Source organism: Chrysemys picta, chromosome 4 (assembly GCF_011386835.1).
Source record: "Chrysemys picta bellii isolate R12L10 chromosome 4, ASM1138683v2, whole genome shotgun sequence".
NCBI classification, from domain to species: Eukaryota; Metazoa; Chordata; order Testudines; family Emydidae; genus Chrysemys; species Chrysemys picta.
In genome coordinates this window covers 63423859-63447426 of record NC_088794.1, presented here as the reverse complement: position 1 = coordinate 63447426, position 23568 = coordinate 63423859, and the positions used below count along the sequence as shown (strand labels likewise).

Genomic DNA, 23568 nt, shown 5'->3' with positions numbered 1-23568 from the left:
GGAGACAGACTGGAATGTGCCATGTGCTATGGGGATCCTGGGCTGGCAGAATGGTGTGTAGAGGAGAGATACCAGCATAAGCTAGAGCAGCCAAAGGGCTGCTCTGCCTTCCTTTGCCCCACCAGCTCCCAGCAGCCAAGGATCAAGCTCCCTGGCTCTGTTTAAAGCCCCGCCCCTTTACATCCCAATGCACAGTCCTGGGGGTGGGAGCAGGGCTCTGGGAGTCTGCGCTACTGGCTCCTGGTCCCAGCTCTGCTCTGCCTTGCTATGTGGCTTGGGAAAACCCTCAGCTGGGTGCAATGCGCTTCCCAGGCCCATGGTGAGGTTCGGTTAACAACTTTGCATGAAGTTTGGAGATCCTCCAGTGAAAGGGGCGTAGAACTGCAAAGCCTTGGCACGACAGCTCCTGCATCCTGTCAGCAGCTGGCTCTGCTGCCTGCCAGCCTGCGGTGGGGTGGGGGGGCTTCCCTTCAGGATCAGGGTGGTTTCTGGTTCAGAAGAAATCTCCACTCGCCTCCCCAGGGAGCGTGCTGGGCAGGGTGCAGAGTAGCCGATGGGAGTGTGTACGCGCTGACCACCCTGCCAGGGATCTCCTCTGGCGTTACCCGCTGCACGGAGCCCCTGTGGGGCCTTACTCAGCCCAGCTGTGATGGCTGTTATTGCACACTGCTGGGGGGGGGTCCCATGTACAACAGCGTCTCCTTGTGGAGGTGATTCGTTTTCTGTCTCCCCACCAAGCTCACACCAGCTGCCAAGTGTCCCTGCCAGGCCCAGGCTGGGCCATGCCCACTCTCACCTGCTTTCTGTGCTCTTCCAGACTCAGTTAATGTTTAAGTGGGCAGAACCAAAATCCTGCAGCGAGGATCTGCCTACAGCCATGCACCTGCCCCCCTCAGGGGTGAAAACCAAGTGCCCGCCCTGCAACCCTGGGTTCTTCAAAACCAACTCCAGCGCCTGTGAGCCCTGCCCATCCGGCTCGTACTCCAACGGCTCCGGTAATGCCACCCTGTCTATGTCGGCTGAGTCCGGCGGGACTGGAGCTCGGCTCTCCCAGCAAGGCACAGCCTGGGTTTTCTCCCCGTTAGCAATGCTCCGTGGGCCAGGGAATCAGGGCAGGTTTGAGTTCTTGACCTGGGGTGAGTCACCAGCCCAGCCTTTCCCATGTTGCTAAATGGGAGGGTAGGCCTGGCTAGCTCCCTGCCAGGGCCCTGGGGTATGGAGAAGGGATCCCTGCACACAAAGGGGCAGAACCCCCAGCCGTCTCCTCGGCGTTTTGTCAGGCAAGAAGAAGCATTTGGCTCTCCTGCCTCGCACAGGGCAGAGAACTAGGGACGCCCGCATCTCACTCATAGCTTGTGGTTGAGCCAGAGGCTGGATTTGAGAAAGAAACACTCCATCCCGTCCTGGAGAATCCACCCCATCCCTTAACCATTCCATTGAGTAATTGCCCTCACTTAAAATCTGCCCCTTATCTCTGCCTGAGCTTCTCTAGCTTCAGCTTCCGGCCACTGGATCCTGTTCCTTGGCATCCCCCTCTGACCATCCTCCTCTGCTCGTTCCATGTGTGCGTCCCGCCATGTGTCCCCATGGATTGCACACACAGCTAGGGAGGCAGCGTGCCCTGGAAGTTGGCCCCCTCCACGGACTGGGAGTGAGACCGCTGGAGACTGCACCTTCCTGCTCCTGCTGCATGGAATCCATGGCCAAAGCGCAGCGCTCTCCACCCACTTCCAAAGCTGCACTAGAGTAACATGGTTTCCCTCTGCTCCCAGGCTGCATCAGCTGTGCTGCTGGGACCGAGCCGGCGCTGGGCTTCGAGTACAAGTGGTGGAACACCCTGCCGGCTAACATGGAGACGACCGTCCTTAGCGGAATCAACTTTGAATATAAAGGGATGGCAGGTACCTGTGCAGGGGCGTTTACCAGTGTGCTTTCCACAGGGGGCTGGCCGTGCTTCCCCTGATGCAGGAGACGCTGCAGCTGCGGGGGCTCGGTTAGCTCTCAGGATGAAGATGGCCCTCGAGTGGGCAGCTCTGCACCCAGGTTTTTGTCCCGGTGGTACGGACGGCGGGTATAATAGGCCAGGGGAGGCTCTGCTTCTGCTGCTAGACCCCTGGTTGCTCGGTTTTGGGGGGAAGTTTTGTTTTGTTATGCCCCATGCAGGTTCCTGGGCGGCTGAGGAGATGGTATGTGCTATTCAGCTTCCGGGATTCATTAGTATTCTCCCTGGACTCCAGAGAGAATACTGATGAACCCAGGAAGCTGAGTAGCAAATACGCCGCCTCAGCCGCCCCGGAACCTGCATGGGGCATAGCAAAAGCATCTTCCAGAGAAGAATCTGAGATGCTTTTCTCCGGGCAGCTTGGGGTCTGGGGAGGGGAGACGCGGCACGGCTGCAGCTGGCCCTGGACTCCTCCGGGCAGGTGTAGGGGGCTCAGAGGTTTGGCCAGCCTGGGGCTCCTCTGGCCGCATGGGGGGGGGGAGGGGGGAGGAGGAGAGGGGGTCTCGGAGATCCAGCCGGGCAGGGGGTGCTTGTCCCTGCGATAGTTATCCTGGTACCATCCCTCGCACGGTTCCCCCGTCGTCCGGGACTAGCCGTGTCAGTACAGGCTCCTTGGTGCCCCCACACCAGAGGGTGGCACTGGTGGGTGCCGGCAACACTAAAGCAATGCAACAAACCCAAAGCAGCAGCCAGGCAGTGGAGGGCGACTCGCCCACGCTTTGCCAGTGTCCGATGTGGCTCCCACCAAAGCCACTGGCTAAAACCCATCAGGGGGCACAAAGGTGCCCAGGAGGGGCGGGAGATGAGAATTCTCCTGTCGCCCTCCCCACCGGGGGCAGCACTCCACCCCTCTGCCCAGGAGGAAGTGACCGCACAAAGCACCAGATGGGGTGTGACGCCCTCCACCTTGATCTACCCCGTAAATGTCCTTTGTCCCTGTGGCACTGTCCTGTTGGTGGTTGTGCCCTGGAAGTCCTGAGAGGCTGTGACTGGTTCTGACTCTTGGCCTCTGCTGTTCCAGGGTGGGAGGTGGCTGGTGACTACATATATACAGCAGCAGGCGCCTCCGACAACGACTTCATGATCCTGACAATGGTCGTTCCTGGGTTCAGGTGAGAGCTGGGGTGACATGCCTCTGGACTCACTGCGCCTGGGATTCCAGGCCCCAGAAAGCCGCAGGGGTCAGTGCTCCACAGGACCGATTTCAGCGGATCACTGCCCTGCGGGCAGGTGCTACACCTCAGTGCACAGATGAGCTCAGTTGGAAGGGCTGCCCTTGCTCCCAGTGCAGGAAGCTGGTTTTATTGATTATGCTCGTTCCAGCAATGCCTATGGGCTGGCCAGGACTAGGCCTTGTCGTGCCAGGGGCTGTACAGACAATCCCTAAGATCTCACGGTCTGACCAGACCAGACAGACCAGGGGGAGGGAGGGGAGAACTGGGCAGCCGGGTTGGTGCCAGGACTTTGTGGGAGGTGGGTTTAGTTAGGAGGGGATAAATGACAGGGAGAGGGATGTGGAAGGAAAGTGGGGGCAGGGCAGCAGAGCCGGGGGGCAGAGGCAGGAGTGGAGTGAAGCTGAGGGAGGGGATTGGCTATTCATGCCCATCAGCCCAGAGCAGGGAAAGCCTAGTCAGAGCTGTAGGAAAGACCCTGCTTTGGCCGTGGCTCCAGCCCCCCTCTGGCTGGCTCCTCCCTGCGGTTTTTCCCAAGGCCACGTGGTCAGGGGAGGGGTGGGCACCCCCGGGTCCTGGAGCCCCATAGGCAGGGCGTCTCCCCTGCACACTATCTGGCCCAGGAGGGTGCTGGGAGATGGGGAAAATGGGCCTCTCTCCATGCAGCAATCCCTGCTCTCGCTGCTCCTACGGGCCAGGTCACACAGACTGAGGCCCAAACTCCATCACTGGGGTAAATCTGGAGTAAACCCACTCAGCGGGGTCACTGAGCAGAACCTGCCTCCCTGCGCCGGTTACCCTGACCTGGCGGGTCAGCGCTGCGCACCCAAGCGCTCTCTCAGTCCTCGCCGGTGCCTGACGCAGCCTGGGATCTGCTCTGTGTTCGCAGGCCCCCACAGTCAGTGCTGGAGGACGTCGAGAACAAAGAGGTGGCAAGAATCACCTTTGTCTTTGAGACGGTCTGCAGCGTGAACTGCGAGCTGTACTTCATGGTGGTAGGTCAGCTTGGCTGCTTCCTGCACTAGTTCCATTCCCACAAATCGACGCTCTCTGCCGCCTGTATGAGGGGCCTCCCCTGCCCCATCACGCCCCCTACAAAGTGCTGTGGGCTGTCTTGTGGGCAAACATGCAGCTTTCAGGTCTCTGAGTTGAGTTGAGTCCAGCCCGGTGAGCAGGGGCCAAAGGCCGGTTGATGGGTTGTGGGAGAAGCTTGCCCAGACGCTGCCAATGCTGTACCCGCTCTGGGTTAGGGGCCGTCTCTCTCCAGGTCTGTCACTCAAGCACTTCCCTGCAGCTCTGAATTCCCTTAACCCTGAAAAGTCCTGTCCCCAAAGGGGCTGGACGAATGACCCCTGGAGAGGGGCATCTGAGTGCCCGCACCTCGCCCCACTGTGCACACCCCTCCACCCAGCACACTACTCTCCTTGCCGCCCTGGCATGCTGAGGTCTCCCTCCCAGCTGCTGCAACCCACCACTCCTGTGCCTCAGTGTCCTGCCCTCACTGCCGTGTCCCCTGCTGCCCACCGGTCTGCCAGCCAGCACCATCCATCTGCATTGCCATGTGTGCCCGCTGAGCGCCGTCTCCCCTCTCAACCCGGTCCTGGGAGTGGCCATCACGTCCTGGCAGAGAGGTCAGGTGAGATTAGCAGGGTCTGGGTATCAGGGATGAGGCTTCTAACCAGCTACATGCACAACATGATCCCTTCCGCGAGGGGAAAGGATGGGAGCTTCAGCTGTGGCTGGGGGGTTCTCCATCTTGAATGGATAAAAGTGAGAGATGGTTGAACTACTATGTGCAAATGGTTCACACTGGCCACGTGGTGTGCATCCCTCCTGTTCTCTGATTGGTCTCCTGAGGTGCCTGGCATCACTTCTGCCCTGATTGGATGGCTGGAAGCTTTTCTAGAGCGAGCACTAACTCAGGAACGTCTCGTGGGCAATTCACAAGTCGTGGCTGGGTCGGTGCCCAGTGGGCGTCCGACTGCACCACCCAAATGGCCCGGGAGTCACAGCACCTGAGTTACTCGCTCTGAATTCCAGCTGCAAAAGCTGAGCGCCCAAGTGGCTTTTGGAGCTGGAACCTGACAGCAGACGTCTCTGAGGTGCTTTGAAAGCTGCAGCCCGGCTGGGCTGTGACCCAAGAGGATTTGCGTCGTGAGGGCCAGCAGCGGGAGGGGACTTGGGGGTCTGGGTAATAAAACCCTTCTGGGTAGAAGGGACCACTCTGGTGCCCACTGACCAGCCCCTTTTGTCTTCCCACCCCATGGCAGGGCGTGAACTCACGGACCAACACGCCTGTGGAGACCTGGAACGGCTCCAAAGAGAAACAGTCCTACACATACATAATTGAAAAGAACGCCACAATGAGCTTCACCTGGGCCTTCCAGCGGACAGCATATCACGAGGTGGTAAGAGGGCAGCGTCCCAGTCCCAAAGCTCCTGGCTCCTCTCCTGTCCTGGAGACCATCTGTCCATGCCAGAAACTGGGATTTCCTTGCAATCAATTCTGGTTAGCAGTGTCCCTTCAGCAGAGGCTGTGCAGCTGTGGGCAGGGCACAGGCCTGGGGCTCGAGAGACCCCAGCTTCAGTTCCTCCCTCTGTCCCGGTGAGACCTTGGGCAAGTCCCTTCGCATCTCTGCCTGAGCTCCCATCTGTGCAGTGGGGACGGTAGCTCCACCCTCCCTCCCAGTGTCACCACGTCAGTGCTTGCGAGGGGTTCAGATGCTGCGGGCCGGGGGCCAGGCCCCAAGGTAGGGAGCCGGGAAATGTCCCTTCATGTTCCTACCACGCAGTCCCAGGACAATCTCTGCGTTTCTGGCACGCCCTGGGGCAGCACTGTGGGTGCCGGGGGTTCACGGGGCTCCCTCTATTTCAGGGAAGAAAGTACACGAACGACGTCGCCAAGCTCTACTCAATCAACGTGACCAACGTGATGGATGGGGTGGCCTCTTACTGCCGGCTCTGCGCCCTGGAGTCCTCGGGCTCCTGCACCTCCTGCCCGCCTGGGAACTACATCGACCGAGCCTCCGGCGCCTGCCACCCGTGCGCACCCAGCACTTACCTGAAAGCCCACCAGCCCTATGGCAGTCAGGCCTGTATCCCCTGTGGCCCCGGCACAAAGAGCAACAAGGTGTTGTCCCCTCTTCCTCCCTCTTACCCATGATGATGTGGGGCTGGTGCACCAGGTGCTGCACAAACACCCACGCTGAGTCAGTCCCATCCTGAGCAGGCTGGTCCTGCAGCCTGGTGTGTGTGAGCAGCCTCGTACCTCCAGTGACGTCATGTGGGCAGATTGACCGGCTTGCCTGGATCTGACTGCAGGATCCGGGCCGGGTCCCTGGCATAGGTGCCAACGCCATGGGTGCTCTGGGGCTGGAGCACCCATGGGGAAATATTGGTGGATGCTGAGCACCCACCAGCAGCCAAGCTCCCGGCCCCACCCCGGGGGCGGACTTGGGGCGGAGACTTTAGGGAAAGTGGTTGGAATGGGGGCGTGACAAGGGTGGAGTCGGGCAGAGCCGGCGCTGGGGGGGTCGAGCACCCACCGGCGCCAGGAGAAGTTGGCGCCTATGGTCCTGGTAAGGGAGAGCTCCCCTGGCTCTGTTCAAACTCGCAGTGACTGCACGTGTTGCAGACCTCCCCAGCCACAGGGTGAGGTCGCCGAACCAGTGCAAGTCTCTTTCCTGCTGGGCTGACGGGTTTGTAAAGTGTGATCCCGAGTTCAAGTTCCGCTCTCCTGTGCGGAATCCAGGCTGCCACGCAGTTGGCGGCCCGCCCGTCAGTAGCAGACGGGCAGGGCTGGGCCTATAGTGAATGCAAAGGGGATTTTTTTCTGAGGCTGCTGGACATGTATTGTGACAACGTTCCTCCTCTATCTTGGTGGGTCCTGCACTTATTGGTGGATTTTCTTGCCTCAGAGATTCACCATGTGGGTTGGGGAACAGCCCAGAGACCTTCCCCTCTGGAAGAACCCACAGTCCAGGTCAAGTGGGAGGTTTGGGGGAACCCGGGCCGGCCCTCTACTCTGGGTTCCAGCCCAGGGCCCTGTGGACTGCAGCTGTCCATAGTGCCTCCTGTAACAGCTGCATGACAGCTACAACTCCCTGCGCTACTTTCCCATGACCTCCACCAAACACCTTCCTTAGTCTCACCACAGGACCTTCCTCCTGGTGTCTGATAACGCTTGTGCTCCTCAGTCCTCCAGCAGCACACCCTCTCACTCTCAGCTCCTCGCACCTCTTGCTCCCAACTCCTCACACTCGCACCACAAACTGAAGTGAGCTCCTTTTTAAAGCCCAGGTGCCCTGATTAGCCTGCCTTAATTGATTCTAGCAGTTTCTTCTTAATTGGCTCCAGGTGTCCTAATTAGCCTGCCTGCCTGCCTTAACTTAGGGTTACCATACGTCCGGTTTTTCCTCGGACATGTCCGGCTTTTCGGCAATCAAACCCCCGTCCAGGGGGAATTGCCAAAAAGCCGAACGTGACCGGGAAAATGCCGGCCGGGCACTTCCCCTCCTGCGGCGGCTCTGCTCCTCCCCTGACTCTTCGGCTCTGTTTAAGAGCCGAGTGCTACGGGCTTTGGGCAGCCCCCATACCTCCGGACCCTGCGCCGCCACAGCCCGGGAGGGGAAGTGCCCGGCTGGGGGCGCAGGATCCGGAGGCAAGGGGGATGCCCGAAGCCCAAGCGCTACCGGCTTCACAGTTTGCCAGGCAGCCTCCAGACTCTGCGCCCCCGGCTAGGCGCTTCCCCTCCTGGGCTCCAGCTGCGCTGGGGAAGTGCCGTGCGGGGGCGCAGGGTCTGGGGGCTGCCCGGCAAACCGTGAAGCCGGTAGCGCTCGGGCAGCCCTTTTCGCGTGGCTGGGAGTGGGAGGGAGGAGGGGGGCGGAGTTAGGGTTGGGTTGAGGCGGGGAAGGGGCGGAGTTGGGGCAGGGCTGGGTGGGAAATTGGCGGGGCCAGGGCCCCGTAGTGGGTCCTCTTTTTTTAATTTGTTAAATATGATAACTCTGCTTAACTGGTTCTAGCAGGTTGCTGATTACTCTAGTGCAGCCCCTGCTCTGGTCACTCAGGGAACAGAAAACTACTCATCCAGTGACAGTATATTTGCCCTCTACCAGACTCCTGTACCCCACTGGTCTGTCACAGTATATTCTGTGGTACCAGAAGTGCTAAGGCAGTCTTCTGCCTGGGTCACCACACAGGGTCTCCAAGGCCTGGTCTGCCCATATCATTCGTGCTGACCATGCTCCAATTGTCCTGTACATGGCCAGATTCTGCCGGGAGTTACGTTGACAAATCCAGCAACTGTTGACTTCAAGACTTATCCTAGTGTGGAACTGACAGAATTCCCAGCAGAATGGGCCTCCCGAGATTTATTTCCTTAGAATCTTTTTTTCTCTCCCCTCCGCCCCCAGTTTTTCCTGCCTTTAGCTTAGGCTGGGTCTACCCTACCCACCTGAATCGGCGGGTAGAAATCGACCTCTCAGCTATTCGCGTAGCTGAATTTGCGTATCTTAAATCGACACCACCACCCCCCCCCCCCGTAGTGTAGATGTAGCCTTAGATCCTGTAACATTGGAGTGGGGGTGGAATTCCGGGCTCAGAATGACACAAGGCCAGTGTGCACATCCCTAGATAAAACTCTTTCATTGCCACCGAACCTGCATGGCATGTGGGGCAACACGGACAGCGCGCCCACAGCAAGGGTGGCCCAGTGCTGAGTGTGCTAGCCTGGGCTGGGAGACACTTGGGGTCAGTCCCTTGCTCTGCTTAGGCTCCCTCGATGACCTTGGTCTCTGTTCCTCAGTCTGTGAAATGGGATAATGGCCCTGCCCGGAGGGTGAATACAGGGCAGATTCTGATCTGCCACATAACACAGTGATGGGGGCCAGGTAAATTACTTGAGTTCCTGTAGAAATGCCCATGTCCTTCCATGTGTCAGGGATGCTGCTGCCTTAAAACACAGCCCATCCAGAGGCCATTTTTTTAGTGTCCCTGAGCCAGCAGCAGCTGTTCAGCACGCTCTGGAAGGGCTCGTACTGGCTGACTGGGACGTTCCTCCCCCCAGATCCATTCGCTGTGCTACAACGACTGCCGCTTCTTGCTTGACAAGGACGGCAGGACCCTGGAGTACGATTTCTCAGCACTGGCCAACAGCACGTCCTTCGCAGGCAGGCCAAGCTTCACCTCGAAGGGGCTGAAATATTTCCATCACTTCAGCATCAGCCTGTGTGGGAACCACGTGAGTGCACGGGGGCGTTCCTGTATCCTCTGCTGACCCCCGCAGCCTGGGGCAGCTGAGGCTGGGATTTCAGCCAATGCCGGTGCTAAATCTGGCTGCTTTTGTCTGCTTATGTATTGGCACCACCAGCAAGAATGGGAGTGGTGTTGAGATCTGCACTGACTTACCACTCGGGTTGACGCATCTAGTGTTATTCTGCAGAGCTGACGATGCGCCAAAGGCGGCGTGGTACGTTGGCAGTCGGCAGTCGCCCCACTGACATTAGGCCAGGGCACCAGTGGTAACACCCAAGTTCCTATGGAAAGTGCCATAGGATCTTTAATGTCCACAAGCATCAAGGCGTCGTGCACTTAGATAAGAACATAAGAACGGCCAGATTGGGTCAGACCAATAGTCCGTCTAGCCCAGGATCCTGTCTTCCAACCAATGTCCCAGAGGTAATGAACAGAACAGGAAATCATTGAATGATTCATCCCTTGTCGTCCACTCCCAGCTTCTGACAGTCAGAGGTTTAGGGACACCCAGAGCATGGTGCTGCATCCCTGCACATCCTGGCTAATAGCCATTGATGGACCTATCCTCCATGAATTTATCTTGTTCTTTTTTGAACCCTGTTATAGTCTTTGGTCTTCACAACATCCTCTGGCAAAGAGTTTCACAGGTTGACTACACATTGTATGAAGAAATACTTCCTTTTGTTTGTTTTAAACCTGCTGCCTATTAATGTCATTGGGTGACCCCTAGTTCGGGTGTTATGAGAAGGGGTAAAGAACACTTCCTTATTCACTTTCTCCACACTGTGACGGGGTGCCTGCGATGGGCCACGCTGAGAATGCCACACTCAGGGCAGACTGCAAGAAGCAGAGCAGACAATCCCCCAAACTGGTGGCTATTTCTATAGTTAGATGCACCAGGACAGTAACAAAAGAGCTTCTGTGGTGCCACACTGGTTAACCAGAAGCCAAACACTGTCCCCTTTAGCATTCCAGCCCTTGGGGCCCATCCTGACAAACAAGTTACTGAAAACCCAGTTCACCATCTGTGAGGTTCTACTAATCCCAAAGGATCAGACACTTACCCTCAGATCAGTATGTATCTCAGATCTTACCCAGATATCACTGTCATTGGCTGATTGCTGTCAGCCAATCCTTAGTACACTAACTAGAGGTTTATTAAGAAAAGGAGAGCTATAAATGGTTAATAAATCATATACATACAAATGATTGCAAACTCTTTATATCAGGTTTATAGCAGTGATGGAACGGCCGGCCAGCCGGCCGGCTTGTAAAGTCTCTCTGGTAACTTGCAAGAGATTGGAAGGTCCCCTCAGTTCAAAATGCTCCTTGCAGTTGTAAATCCACAGTCCAGAGAATTGGAGCAGGAAAGAGGCAAAATGGAGATGTCTCAGGGGTCTTTTATATCCTCTGCCATGTACATAGAAACTTGCTGTCCCAAACAAAGCCCACAACCATGGTGGGTGGAAAGTTACTGGCCCAAGATGGAGTCCAGGGGCACATGAGCATATCACATGTTACCGATAGCCTCTGTGTTTCAATGTTAGCACCTAGCGGTGTATGCATGTCACAAATAACGACTCATTTTATTTCAGAGACTTAAGTTTAATAACCGGAGAAAACACAATATTTTGGTCAAACAGGATATGACAAGGAGGAGCAGTCTTGCAGATAGGGCTCTCCTAACTCCATCTTTCATTGGGAAACCAGTCCTTAGGCGTGAAGGAACTGGGAACGCACGAAGAATGTGGTGGGGGAGTTTGGGGGAAGGTATTGTCACAGACTCACAGATCGTGCCCATTCTTGGCCCCGTGGTCCATGGGGGGGTGCCCCTTTCAGTGCGACAGCCCTTCTCAGGGATCCACTCTCTCTCGGGGTCAGGCCCCACCACCTCCTGGAGCCACACCTCTCTGAGCCTTAGCACACCTGTTTCTCGCCATTGGCCCCCTCAGGGAGTCCACTTGCTCTGGACCCCCCCGGGCCTCCACCCCCGAAGGGGTTGATGCAACCCTGTGCTCTAGACTGGAGTGACGCTCAGCCAGCGTAAAACAGGAGGGTTTAGTGAGAGTTGAATACAGCACAGGAAACTCTCAGGGCCTCAGGCCTGGCCTCCCTCAGCCCAGCACATCCCAGTCTCTCTGCATCCAGGTGGGCTCTGCCTGCTCCCCCTCTCCACCCTGAGCCTCCCTGCTTCCCAGCTGGGCATCTGAGATCCCTGGCCCCAAGCCCCGCCTCTGTCCATTGTCTTCTCTCCAGGTAAACAGGGTCGTAAATTGGGGCCTCCTCTCCTCGCTTCTGTCCTCTGTCTGGAACCGGCTGGTTAGGTCACTGGGTCCTCACTCTGCAGCCCATTGTTCTCCCACTGGCCAGAACTGGCTGCAACTCCTGAGCTGGGTCTCTGGGTCGGGGTCTCAGGTCACCAGTCGCTGGGGTATCCATCCTCCAGGCCATTGGCTGGGATCCCAAGTTCCCTCTCCGGTCCTCTGTAACAACAAACTCCCTCTCCCCTCACCTCGTTAAACCAGTAACACCCTGGGAAACTGAGTCCCACCCCCTCCGCATGTAAACCATTGAAACCCCACCAAAAACAAGAAAATCCCCCACTTCGTCACAGGCATGGACCAGAGTTCTGTAGTGGCTGGAGGGGGAGTTGGGTATGGGCTCAGATTGCAGGGCAATAGGGACTTCCATCATCTCTTTCATAGAATCATAGAATATCAGGGTTGGACGGGACCTCAGGAGGTCATCTAGTCCAACCCCCTGCTCAAAGCAGGACCAATCTCCAACTAAATCATCCCAGCCAGGGTTTTGTCAAGCCGGGCCTTAAAAACCTCTAAGGATGGAGATTCCACCACCTCCCTAGGTAACCCATTCCAGTGCTTCACCACCCTCCTAGTGAAAAAGTTTTTCCTAATATCCAATCTAAATCTCCCCCACTGCAATTTGGGACCATTACTCCTTGTTCTATCATCTGGTACCACTGAGAACAGTCTAGAGCCATCCTCTTTGGAACCCCCTTTCAGGTAGTTGAAAGCAGCTATCAAATCCCCCCCTCGTTCTTCTCTTCTGCAGACTAAATAATCCCAGTTCCCTCAGCCTCTCCTCATAAGTCATGTGCTCCAGCCCCCTAATCATTTTTGTTGCCCTCTGCTGGACTCTTTTCAATTTTTCCACATCCTTCTTGTAATGTGGAGCCCAAAACTGGATACAGTACTCCAAATGAGGCCTCACCAATGCCGAATCGAGGGGAATGATCACATCCCTCGATCTGCTGGCAATGCTCCTACTTATACAGCCCAAATTGCCGTTAGCCTTCTTGGCAACAAGGGTACACTGCTGACTCATATCCAGCTTCTCGTCCACCGTAACCCCTAGGTCCTTTTCTGCAGAACTGCTGCCTAGCCACTCGGTCCCTAGTCTGTAGCAGTGCATGGGATTCTTCCATCCTAAGTGCAGCACGTTGCACTTGTCCTTGTTGAACCTCATCAGATTTCTTTTGGCCCAATCCTCTAATTTGTCTAGGTCCCTCTGTATCCTATCCCTACCCTCCAGCATATCTACCACTCCTCCCAGTTTAGTGTCATCTGCAAACTTGCTGAGGGTGCAGTCCACGTCATCCTCCAGATCATTAATGAAGATATTGAACAAAACCAGATCTTCAGGAGCTTTATCTGGACCTCCAGGAGCTTTATAATATGCTCTTGACCCTGTGTCCTCCCCTGGCTATCCAGCCTCAATCTTTCATTGATTGTCTCCATCCACGCTCTTGTTTTGTGAAGTGCTGCATTACTTATCTGCCGGAGGCACTCCACCGGTATGGAGGAGTGGGTCTTCAAGGGCATATCTGCAGAAGGCAAACAAACAATGAACAGAGACTGTATTGTGAGTGCACTCACAGCTTGAATCACAGAAGTTACACACACCTCTTTCTCACTGTCCCTTGGCTAGCACACCGGTCGCTGCACGTCCCAATTATGGGGAGTTCACAGGGCGGGAGGGCAAGGGGGAAAGGGCAGGAAGGGACAAAGGGTGATTTGCGAAGGGGGTTACTTTGAGCGGCTAGAGAGCCTTGAATATTCATGTCCCTTCTCCTGCATGCCACTAGCAATCAGCCCGTAGGCATCGAAGTTCCTCTCCTCCCAAGCTCAGCAGATCCAACAGCTCCCGTGTCCTCCACACGGGAGAGCATCTGCTGAAGAGAGCCAGTGTGGTCAGCTGGGAAGATCCTGTGTGAACTGTGCCCAGAGCAAACAGGAAGTGGAATTTCAAACATTCCTGGGGGAGGGGTGCATATCTCTGTACCTTCAGGGCAGCAGAGTTCAAACTGCTGACCAGAGCGGTCATGATGGGCATTGTGGGACACCTTCTGGAGACCAATTAGGGCGACAAAATCAAGCACAGTGTCTATACTGACGTCACTCTAACTAAGTTGCAAAAAGCTCTATGCCACTCGTCGAGGTGGTTTTATGATGTTGGCCTAATGGGTGTTACGTAGGCAGGAGCAGTATTGCAGTGTGTACACCTCCACTGTTTTGTCGACAAAACGGTGTAGTGTAGCCAAGGCCTAAATCAAGAAGTGCCTCTCTCCTTATGGGTTTCAGAACTATCCAAGTTTCGTGTTTAGAAACTTTATCTCTGCATCCCGTCCTGAGGTGACGTACCCAGGCAATATGGGGACAGTTGATATCCCCCATTATTATTGAGTTGTTTTGTATAGCCTCTCTAATCTCCCTGAGCATTTCACAGTCATCACCACCATCCTGGTCAGGTGGTCGGTAGTATATTCCTATACTTTTATTGATCAAGCATGACATTTCTATCCAGAGATCCTACGGCACGGATTGATTCATTTCAGATTTTTACTCTATTGGACTCTCTGCTTTTCCATACGGTGCCGCTCCGCCACCAGCACGACCCACTCAGTCAGTCCTGGATATTTTGTACCCTGGTATTACCATGTCCCATTGATTAGCATAATTCCACCAAGTTTCTGGGATGCCTGTTACATCAATCTCCTCATTTAATACCAGACTCATGTTCACCCATCTTAGTATTCAGACTTCTAGCATTTGTATACAAGTACTTATAAAATGTGTCACTGTTTAGCTGTCTGCCCCCATGTGATGTAATTGAATGGGACTCTTTTGCATTTGACTTTCTCTTGGGTTCCTACTTATACTTTTATCAACTTCTATCATCTCCTCTTTACTAGGATATTGAGAATCCTCGTTAATAGATCCAGTCACAGCCCCACCCCAACCCTCTTTTGGTATGAACTGAAGGATCCCAAAGCACTTTGAAAAATACAGACATTTTGCACCACTGAGATGCAGCCACCTCTGGTGTGTAGGGGTAGTAAGCAGTGTACAGAAACACAGGATGATTGAGAATGAAGCAGATCTTTATTTTGTCTCCTGATGGCCAGAATCTTGTAGCCCTGTAATGAGTTGTTTGGAGATGTAAATGACTTGGGGTGAAATTCAGCCCGTATAAAATGAGGCACCATGCTCAGCACCCGGAGGCAGGACGGGTGGGCTCTCTCCCAGGGGCGCTAGGTGGCGCCATGGACACACACATCTTTCATTTAGAATTGGGTCGGGTCAGTTCAGTGCAGCTGAGCCCACAAGTGGGCTGAGTCTGTGTAGGAGGACCAGACAGCAAATGTGAAAAATCAGGACAGGGGGTGGGGGGTAATAGGAGCCTGTATAAGAAAAAGACCCAAAAATTGGGACTGTCCCTATAAAATCGGGACATCTGGTCACCCTAAGTCTGTGTTTGTGGTGTGCTTCCTGCTTAACTGAAATATACCATGTGCTCTGTTTGTTTGGGGGACCCTATGCTGACCATGTGTGGGCTGAGCCTAGTAGCCTGCTAGGCAAGGCTGAGAGCTTCTTAATGAGGCTGTGATCCCTAAGCCTTTTAGCACCCATCAACCCTTAGCCAGGGCTACTGAGGGAGACCAAGGCTTTTAAAAGCCTGCTCCTAAATGACCAGAGGAGCTAGCGAACAGGAGCGGCTAACAGGGGAGTTTTGCAAGGGGGAGTGTGAGCAGGGGCTAGAACTCAACATTCTTTAAACTTAAAAGCCAAAAACACCCCCTTGATATAAACAAAACATCAACAAAGGAACAAGCTGCAGAAGTAAAAAGAGAATGCAGGCAGAGTGCAGGAACAGAGTGGGGGCTACCCAGTTTATTGCACCCAATGCAGCATGTATGATTACCTGCCCGATGGGCAGGTGGCGTATGTGTGCACTCGGTGCAAGGAGTTCCTGGCCCTCAGAGACCGTGTATGGACTTTGGAGACCAGAGTGGCTGAACTGGAGGAGCTGAGGGAGACAGAGAGGTACATAGATGAAACTTTCTGGAACACAGTAGAACAGTCCCACCTCCGGTCTGACAGCCTCTGTGCTGTTGAGGAGGATGACCGTCTCAGGGAAGGAGAACATCCAACTGGAGCAGAGGGAAACAATCCAATAGTTGGGACTCTCCTTCCAGATGATGTCGTGGTATCCTGTCGCACTGAGGATACCCCTCCGGGGAGGGAACTCCAGCTATTAGAAAGAGACAGGTATTGATACTGGGCGATTCGATCATTAGAAACATAGATAGCTGGGTTTGGGATGACCGGGAGAACCGCCTGGTGACTTGTCTGCCTGGTGCGAAGGTTGCGGATCTCTCGAGATGTCTAGATAGACTTATGTGTAGTGCTGGGGAGGAGCCAATAGTTGTGGTACATGTAGGTACCAGTGACATAGGGAAGGATAGGGAGAGGTCCTGGAGGCCAAATTTAGGCTGCTAGGTAAGAGATTGAAGTCCAGGACCTCCATGGTAGCATTCTCTGAAATGCTCCCAGTACCACGTGCAGGGCGAGTTAGACAGGCAGAACTGCAGGGTCTCAATGCGTGGATGAGATGATGATGGAGGAAGGAGGGGGTTAGATTTATTAGGAACTGGGGAAACTTTTAGGAAAGGGGGAGCCTATAAAGGAAGGATGGGCTGCACCTAAACCAAAATGGAACCAGATTGCTGGCACTTAATATTAAAAAGGTCATAGAGCAGCTTTTAAACTAAGGTCTGGGGGAAAACCGACAAGTGTGGAGGAGCACATGGTTCGGACATCCCTTGGGGAGGATCTATTAATAGAGAATCTCTATGTCCTAGTAAGGACAAGAGGATAGAAAATGATAAAATACAGGCAGGGTCTGATCAGAAACAGTCAAATAAAGAAGAGTCCCATTCAATTACATCGTGTAATGGCAGAAAGCTAAAAGGAGACAAGTTTTTAAAGTGCTTAAATACCAATACTAGAAATCTAAACAATAAAATGGGTGAACTAGAGTACCTCGTATTAAATGAGGATATATAATAGGCATCACATAAACTTACTGGAATGAGGATAATCAATGGGATACAGTAATATCAGGGTACAAAATATATCGGAAGGACAGAACAGGTCATGCTGGTGGGGGAGCGGCACTATATGTGAAAGAAAGCATAGAATCAAATGAAGTAAAAATCTTTGTAACCCTTCTGCCCGTCTGAGTTGGCAGCAACAAGGGCCGGGTTCAGTATCTAGAGGTTCTGTTTCAATAACACAATGCAAAACCGGCTCAAGCCCCCACCCAGTGACCTGGGACAATTACATACCACCTCCCCGGGCGCCTCTAAGAGGCAATACTTCCCCTCTTGCAAGCATGGAGTCTGAGTGTAGCAAAATCTTTTTAATAAAGGAGGGAAACAATGCAGCATTATGTTGGGGAAACACCACAAACAGGATTCATAACACAAACCATGAGCAAAAGACCCACCCCCAAGTAAGTTTGGCAGTATCCTTTTCCCCTCAGGGTCTTAAATCCAGCAACCCAAAAGATCACCCAAAGTCCAGCACCCCAAAAGTCTCTGTCCCTGGTCAGTACAGCCCCAGAGTTCAAAGTTTATCTGCAGAGTTTTACCTCCCAGCCTGGCGGGGGAGGCATAGCGGTGTTAAGGGGCACCTTATGTGGTCCAAGGCCAACTGCCCCGCCTCTCCATGGGGTTCTGCTGCAGCCTTCACCACGAGCCACTCCACCAGCCATCCTGCGAGCTGCTCCAGTCGTCCCACAAACAGCTCCACTCCGCCAGCCACTCAGCAACATAAATTCAGGCCTCCCTACAGCACTCAGTGATTTCAGCTCTTAGTGAGTTTACCACTTTAGTGATTTCAGCTTGTAGTAGGGGAGCCTCAGTGCTGGTGCACTATTGGCCCAACAAACTCAGCTCAGCAGTCTGTAACTAGACTCCTAGTGGAATTAAAATAAGCTCCGATATTCCATAGTGGTGGAGGTGGTGCAGGTGCAAGTGCATTTGGTATTTCAGGCCCTCAGAAAGGGCCCATACCATCAGGTACAAATACCTGTCCCTAGCCTCTCTCAAGTCACTAGGTTTTGGAACCCATGTCCCTTGTCTAGCAAGTGCTACTTAGTTGATGGCGAGTCCCTCTGTCATAAAACAGCTTAATTGTCCTTGATTCACATAATTAGGGTAACAACACTTTATTCTTCCTGCCCCAATAACAGAGAAACTGGGGATCCCGCAGCAGCCAAAGTGACCATTTGGGCTGCTGTGGGTTCATGCTAGGTGGGGTGGGTGTGCCTATGCAAACAAGCTCAGCCCTTGAAGTTCTTTTCCACAACTCACCACAATTCACCACCAGATGTCAGGGTAGAGCTCATCCTGACTCTGCTTACATCTTAAATGAACCAAACTATACCATAGAATCTCTATGAATAGTAATTCCATGCTTGAATAATAAGAATATAGCAGTAGGGATATATTACTGACCACCTGACCAGGATGGTGATCGTGACTGTGAAATGTTCAGGGAGATTAGAGAGGCTATTAAAATAAAAAACTCAATAATAATAATAATGGGTGGTTTCAATTATTCCCATATTGACTGGGTACATGTCACCTCAGGACGGGATGCAGAGATAAAGTTTCTTGATACCTTAAATGAGTGCTTCTTGGAGCAGCTGCTCCTGGAACCCACCAGAGGAGAGGCAATTCCTGATTTAGTCCTAAGTGGAGCACAGGATCTGGTCCAAGAGGTGACTATAGCTGGACCACTTGGTAATTGTGACCATAATATAATTAAATTTAATATCCCCGTGGTGGGGAAAACACCACAGCATCCCAACACTGTAGCATTTAATTTCAGAAAGGGGGACTACACAAAAATGAGGAAGTTAGTTAAACAGAAATTAAAGGGTACAATGGCAAAAGTGAAATCTCTGCAAGGTGTGTGGAAACTTTTTAAAGACACCATAATAGAGGCTCAACTTAAATGTATACTCCACATTAAAAAACACAGTAAGAGAACCAAAGTAAAAGAAGCAGTGAGAGGCAAAAAGGCATCCTTTAAAAAGTGGAAGTTAAATCGTAGTGAGGAAAATAGAAAGGAGCATAAACACTGGCAAATGAAGTGTAAAAATACAATTAGGAAGGCCAAAAAAAGAATTTGAAGAACAGTTAGCCAAAGACTCAAAAAGGAATAGCAAATGTTTTTTTAAGTACATCAGAAGCAGGAAGCCTGCTAAACAACCAGTGGGGCCACTGGACAATCGAGGTGCTAAACGGGGAACTCAAGGACGATAAGGCCATTACGGAGAAACTAAATGAATTCTTTGCATCAGTCTTCACAGCTGAGTATGTGAGGGTGATTTCCAAACCTGAGCCATTCTTTTTAGGTGACAGATCTGAGGAACTGTCCCAGATTGAGGTATCATTAGAGGCGGTTTGGAACAAATTGATAAATTAAACAGCAATAAGTCACCAGGACCAACGAGATGGTTTTCACCCAAGAGTTCTGAAGGAACTCAAATGTGAAATTGCAGAACTACTATCTGTAGTCTGTAACCTATCATTTAAATCAGCTTCTGTACCAGATGACTGGAGGATAGCTAATGTGACACCAGTTTTTAAAAAGGGCTCCAGAGGTCATCCTGGCAATTCTAGGCCGGTAAGCCTGACTTCAGTATTGGGCAAACTGGTTGAAACTATAATAAAGAACAATATTGTCAGACACATAGATGAACATAATTTGTTGAGGAAGAGTCAACATGGTTTTAGTAAAGGGAAATCATGCCTCACCAATCTACTAGAATTCTTTGAGGGGGTCAATAAGCATGTGGACCAAGGGGATCCAGTGGATATAGTGTACTTAGATTTTCAGAAAGCCTGTGACAAGGTCCCTCACCAAATGCTCTTACACAAAGTAAGTTTCCACGGGGTAAGAGGGAAGGTGCTCTCATGGATTGGTAACTGGTTAAAAGATAGGAAACAAAGGGTAGGAATAAATGGTCAGTTTTCAGAATGGAAAGAGGTAAATAGTGGTGTCCCCCAGGGGTCTGTTCTGGGACCAGTCCTATTCAACATATTCATAAATGATCTGGGAAAAGGGATAAACAATGAGGTGGCAAAATTTGCAGATGATACAAAATTACTAAAGATAGTTAAGACCCAGGCAGACTGCGAAGACGTACAAAAGGATCTCTCAAAACTGGGTCACTGGGCAACAAAATGGCAGATGAAATTTAATCTTGATAAATGCAAAGTAATGCACATGGGAAAACGAAATCCCAACTATCCATATAAAATGATGGGGTCTAAATTAGCTGTTACCACTCAAGAGAGAGATCTTGGAGTCATTGTGGATAGTTCTCTGAAAACATCCACTCAATGTGCAGCGGCAGTCAAAAAAGCGAACAGAATGCTGGGAATAATAAAGAAAGGGATAGATAACAGGACAGAAAATATCATGTTGCCTCTATATAAATCCATGGTACACCCACATCTTGAATACTGTGTACAGATATGGTCGCCCCATCTCAAAAAAGATATATTGGAGTTGGAAAAGGTTCAGAAAAGGGCAACAAAAATGATTAGGGGTATGGAACGGCTTCTGTATGAGGAGGGATTGATAAGACTGGGACTTTTCAGCTTGGATAAGAGACAACTAAGGGGGGGATATGATAGAGGTCTATAAAATCATGACTGGTGGGGAGAAAGTAGATAAGAAAGTGTTATTTACTCCTCATAACACAAGAACTAGTGATCACCAAATGAAATTAATAGGCAGCAGGTTTAAAACAAACAAAAGGAAGTATTTCTTCACACAACACGCAGTAAACCTGTGGAACTCCTTGCCAAAGAATGTTGTGAAAGCCAAGACTATAACAGGGTTTGAAAAAGAACTAGATAAATCCATGGAGGGTAGGTCCATCAATGGCTATTAGCCAGGAGGGGCAGGAATGGTGTCTGTAGCCTCTGTTTGCCAGAAGCTGGGAATGAGTGACAGGGAATGAATCACTTGATGATTACCTGTTCTGTTCATTCCCTCTGGGGCACCTGGCACTGGCCACTGTCGGAAGACAGGATACTGGGCTAGATGGGCCTTTGGTCTGACCCAGTAGGGTCATTCTTATGTTCTTATGAGTTTGCTGGTCAGGCAGTGCCTTAGCAGGTGGGTTTTACCTAGACCCCGTAGACCCAAGTGCCAACACAGGCTGTTGCAGCCGTGGAGAGGCCCAGGAGAGTAACGGGGTCTCACAGGTCTGGGTTGAGAAGTGTTGTCAGAACCGTACGGAGACGTTCACCTCAAATCCCCGAACCACGTGTGGCTCGGCCCCCTCCCCCAGAAAGCAGAGTGCTGGCGCCGGACAAGGGCTGACTGCTTTGCTCCTTAACCCTAGGGAAGGAAGATGGCCACTTGTACGGACAATGTCACCGACATGCGGGTCCCCGACGGGGAGGCAGAGTTCTCGAAATCGGTCACCTCCTACGTGTGCCAGTCCATCATCGTCCCCTCTGACGTGATGGGCTACAAAACCATAGTGTCCTCTCAGCCCGTGAGCCTGGCTGACCGTGTCGTAGGTAGGTGCTGCTTCCCCTGGTCCAGGGATGGAGACTGGCCTTCCAGGGCCTGATCCAGCCCTGTCCCACACTAGAACGCTCCTGCTGCCATGGGTGGAGAACTGAGGTTGGGCGGCGGTTTGCGGTGGGGTCAGTGACTCCACTCAGGGCAGGGCAGGGAGGATTGGGCCTGCAGCCCCTGTGCTAGGCCCAGAGTCTGGAAACTGGCCTCTTGCCCTGCTCCACTGAGAGGCACCTTCTCGGTGTAAGGCCAAGGACATGCTGCTGCTGCTAGTAGTGTCCCATGGGTGCCCCCCGCTTGAGGTTCTTTTAACTCTAGGTGCCTTTGCGCCCCACGCGCCTTGGATCGGAGATTTTAGGCAGCAGTGTCCGTTCAGCCTGCGCATGCGCCCTCCCTGCCTCGCACCCCGCACCAGGGCTAGCGCTGTGTGGGCAAACCACCTCAGTTCCTTCTCAGCCGCGTCTGAGCTGAGATTGCCATAACTGTATTTCTTTCTCTTGCTCATGATAGTTGGCGTTAGTTCCTTGAGTTTCCCTTAGTTAGTGGCAGTAATCCCTTTCCTCTCTTTCTTTAGTTTACAAAAAAAAAAAAATTCAAAAAAAATTTCTTACTGGGATAGCGGCTGTTGCTGATCCATCTTTTTTCCCCCCTTACTTTTTCCACTCAGGGGAAGTGAAACCCGGGAAGGGTATGCCCGGTTCCCCAAGGTTTAAACATTGCCTTTCAGGCCGGGAGGCTATCCCGGCCAGTTACGGACATTCCCGCTGTATATGCTGTCGTGGGGAGTCACGTGTTCCTCAGAAGTGTAATTTCTGCCTCAAGTTAAAGTTGAGGGCCAGAAAGAACCAAGAACGAAAACTGCATCTCCTTACGATGGAGCGCTTGCTCCAAACGGCCTCTGCCCCCGGCCCAGGGACTCCCCTTGTACAACAGTCCCTGACCAGGCCAACCACGTCAACTTCCTTGGGAAAACACACCCCAAGAGCTTCGAAGAGGAAATAGTTGAAATCCTCTCAAAAAATCTCTAGGAAGCAGTTTCAAGTCCCCATGGTAGATAATTTGCCGCAAAGAAATGGTCCCCGGCCAGGTCGACCACCTCGGCACCCACGGGTCTGTGACTCGGTACCCATGAGGCTGCAGGCTCCTCAAGTACCTTCGCTGCCAGCAAGCCTAAGGACTTTTAAGGGCTCCGTCTCTGGAAGATTGGTACTGTCAGGTGAATAGAGTGGTACAGAGAAGACCAGCTCTTCTGCACCAGTACTGGCAGAGTCCCCTAGGGCCTCGGTACCTAGTACTTCGGCTCCATAAAAGACCAGACCTACACCTATTGGGCATTCATCAAAGCACATGAGACTTCTGGTACCGTCAGCACCTTGTGGCAGAGCCGCCTCTGCAATCTCACTTCATCAGTACTGCCCATCCCGGTACCGCAGGAGTTTCCTTTTCCTAGGGACTTGGTGGTTTCAGAAACGCCTGAATCGCCCCTGCTCAGCCGCAACACGTTCCTGGTACTGATCACCTCCCATTCCTTGGAGATGCACACGATACCGATGGAGTCTCCCTTTACTTCCAGGACTGGTTGTGATGGTGCTACCCATGGGAGCCAGCTGAGGTCACTCAATCAGGGTGAACTGCAAACAAAACGGGGCAGACAAACCCCAAACGCTGGTGGTTATTCCAGTCCTTAGATTTACCAAGCCAGCACAAAACAGCTTCTATAGTACCTCACTGGTTACTCAGAAGTCCAAACAACGCAGTTCCCTTAAAGTACCCAGCCTCAGGCCTCCGTGCAGACACACCTGTCAGATATGATAATGATTATTGAAAATCTTACTTCATCATATAAAAGAAAAGGTTCTTCCAATTCCAAGGGATCAGCCACATACCCAGGTTCAATTATAACTTAGATCTTACCCAAAATACACACTATAGTCAATTCTTTTTAACTAAGCTAAAATGTATTAAAAAAGAAAAGAGAGAGAGTGTTGGTTAAAAGATCAATATACATACAGACTTGAATTCAATTCTTGAGGTTCAGATGCATAGCAGAGGTGAGCTTGTAGTTGCCAAAAGTCCTTTTAGAAATAGTCCATAGGTTATAGTCCAATGTCCATATTCAGGGTGGCTCCAGTCAATAACTGGGGATCTCAATCCTTATGGCTTAAGGTTTCCCCCTCTTGAAACCCAAAGCAGACCTGAGATGCAGCAGGATTGTGTCCTAGGGTTCTTA

The 23568-nt window shown here is 52.4% G+C and overlaps 1 protein-coding gene across 4 annotated transcripts in view; it reads left to right on the top strand.

Moving 5' to 3' along the window:
* The window catches only part of ELAPOR1 (endosome-lysosome associated apoptosis and autophagy regulator 1), a 90744-nt gene that overhangs the window by 51652 nt on the left and 15524 nt on the right, over nucleotides 1-23568 (top strand). For 3 of the 4 annotated variants that reach the window (XM_024112583.3, XM_005312200.5, XM_065592453.1), the window contains exons 9-16: nucleotides 818-995; nucleotides 1773-1901; nucleotides 3024-3114; nucleotides 4064-4169; nucleotides 5445-5582; nucleotides 6050-6304; nucleotides 9239-9412; nucleotides 21157-21337. In XM_024112583.3, the coding sequence (XP_023968351.3) occupies nucleotides 818-995; nucleotides 1773-1901; nucleotides 3024-3114; nucleotides 4064-4169; nucleotides 5445-5582; nucleotides 6050-6304; nucleotides 9239-9412; nucleotides 21157-21337 (1252 nt within the window). The remainder of the gene's footprint in view (nucleotides 1-817; nucleotides 996-1772; nucleotides 1902-3023; nucleotides 3115-4063; nucleotides 4170-5444; nucleotides 5583-6049; nucleotides 6305-9238; nucleotides 9413-21156; nucleotides 21338-23568) is intronic. The other variant, XM_065592452.1, reaches the window with a different exon arrangement.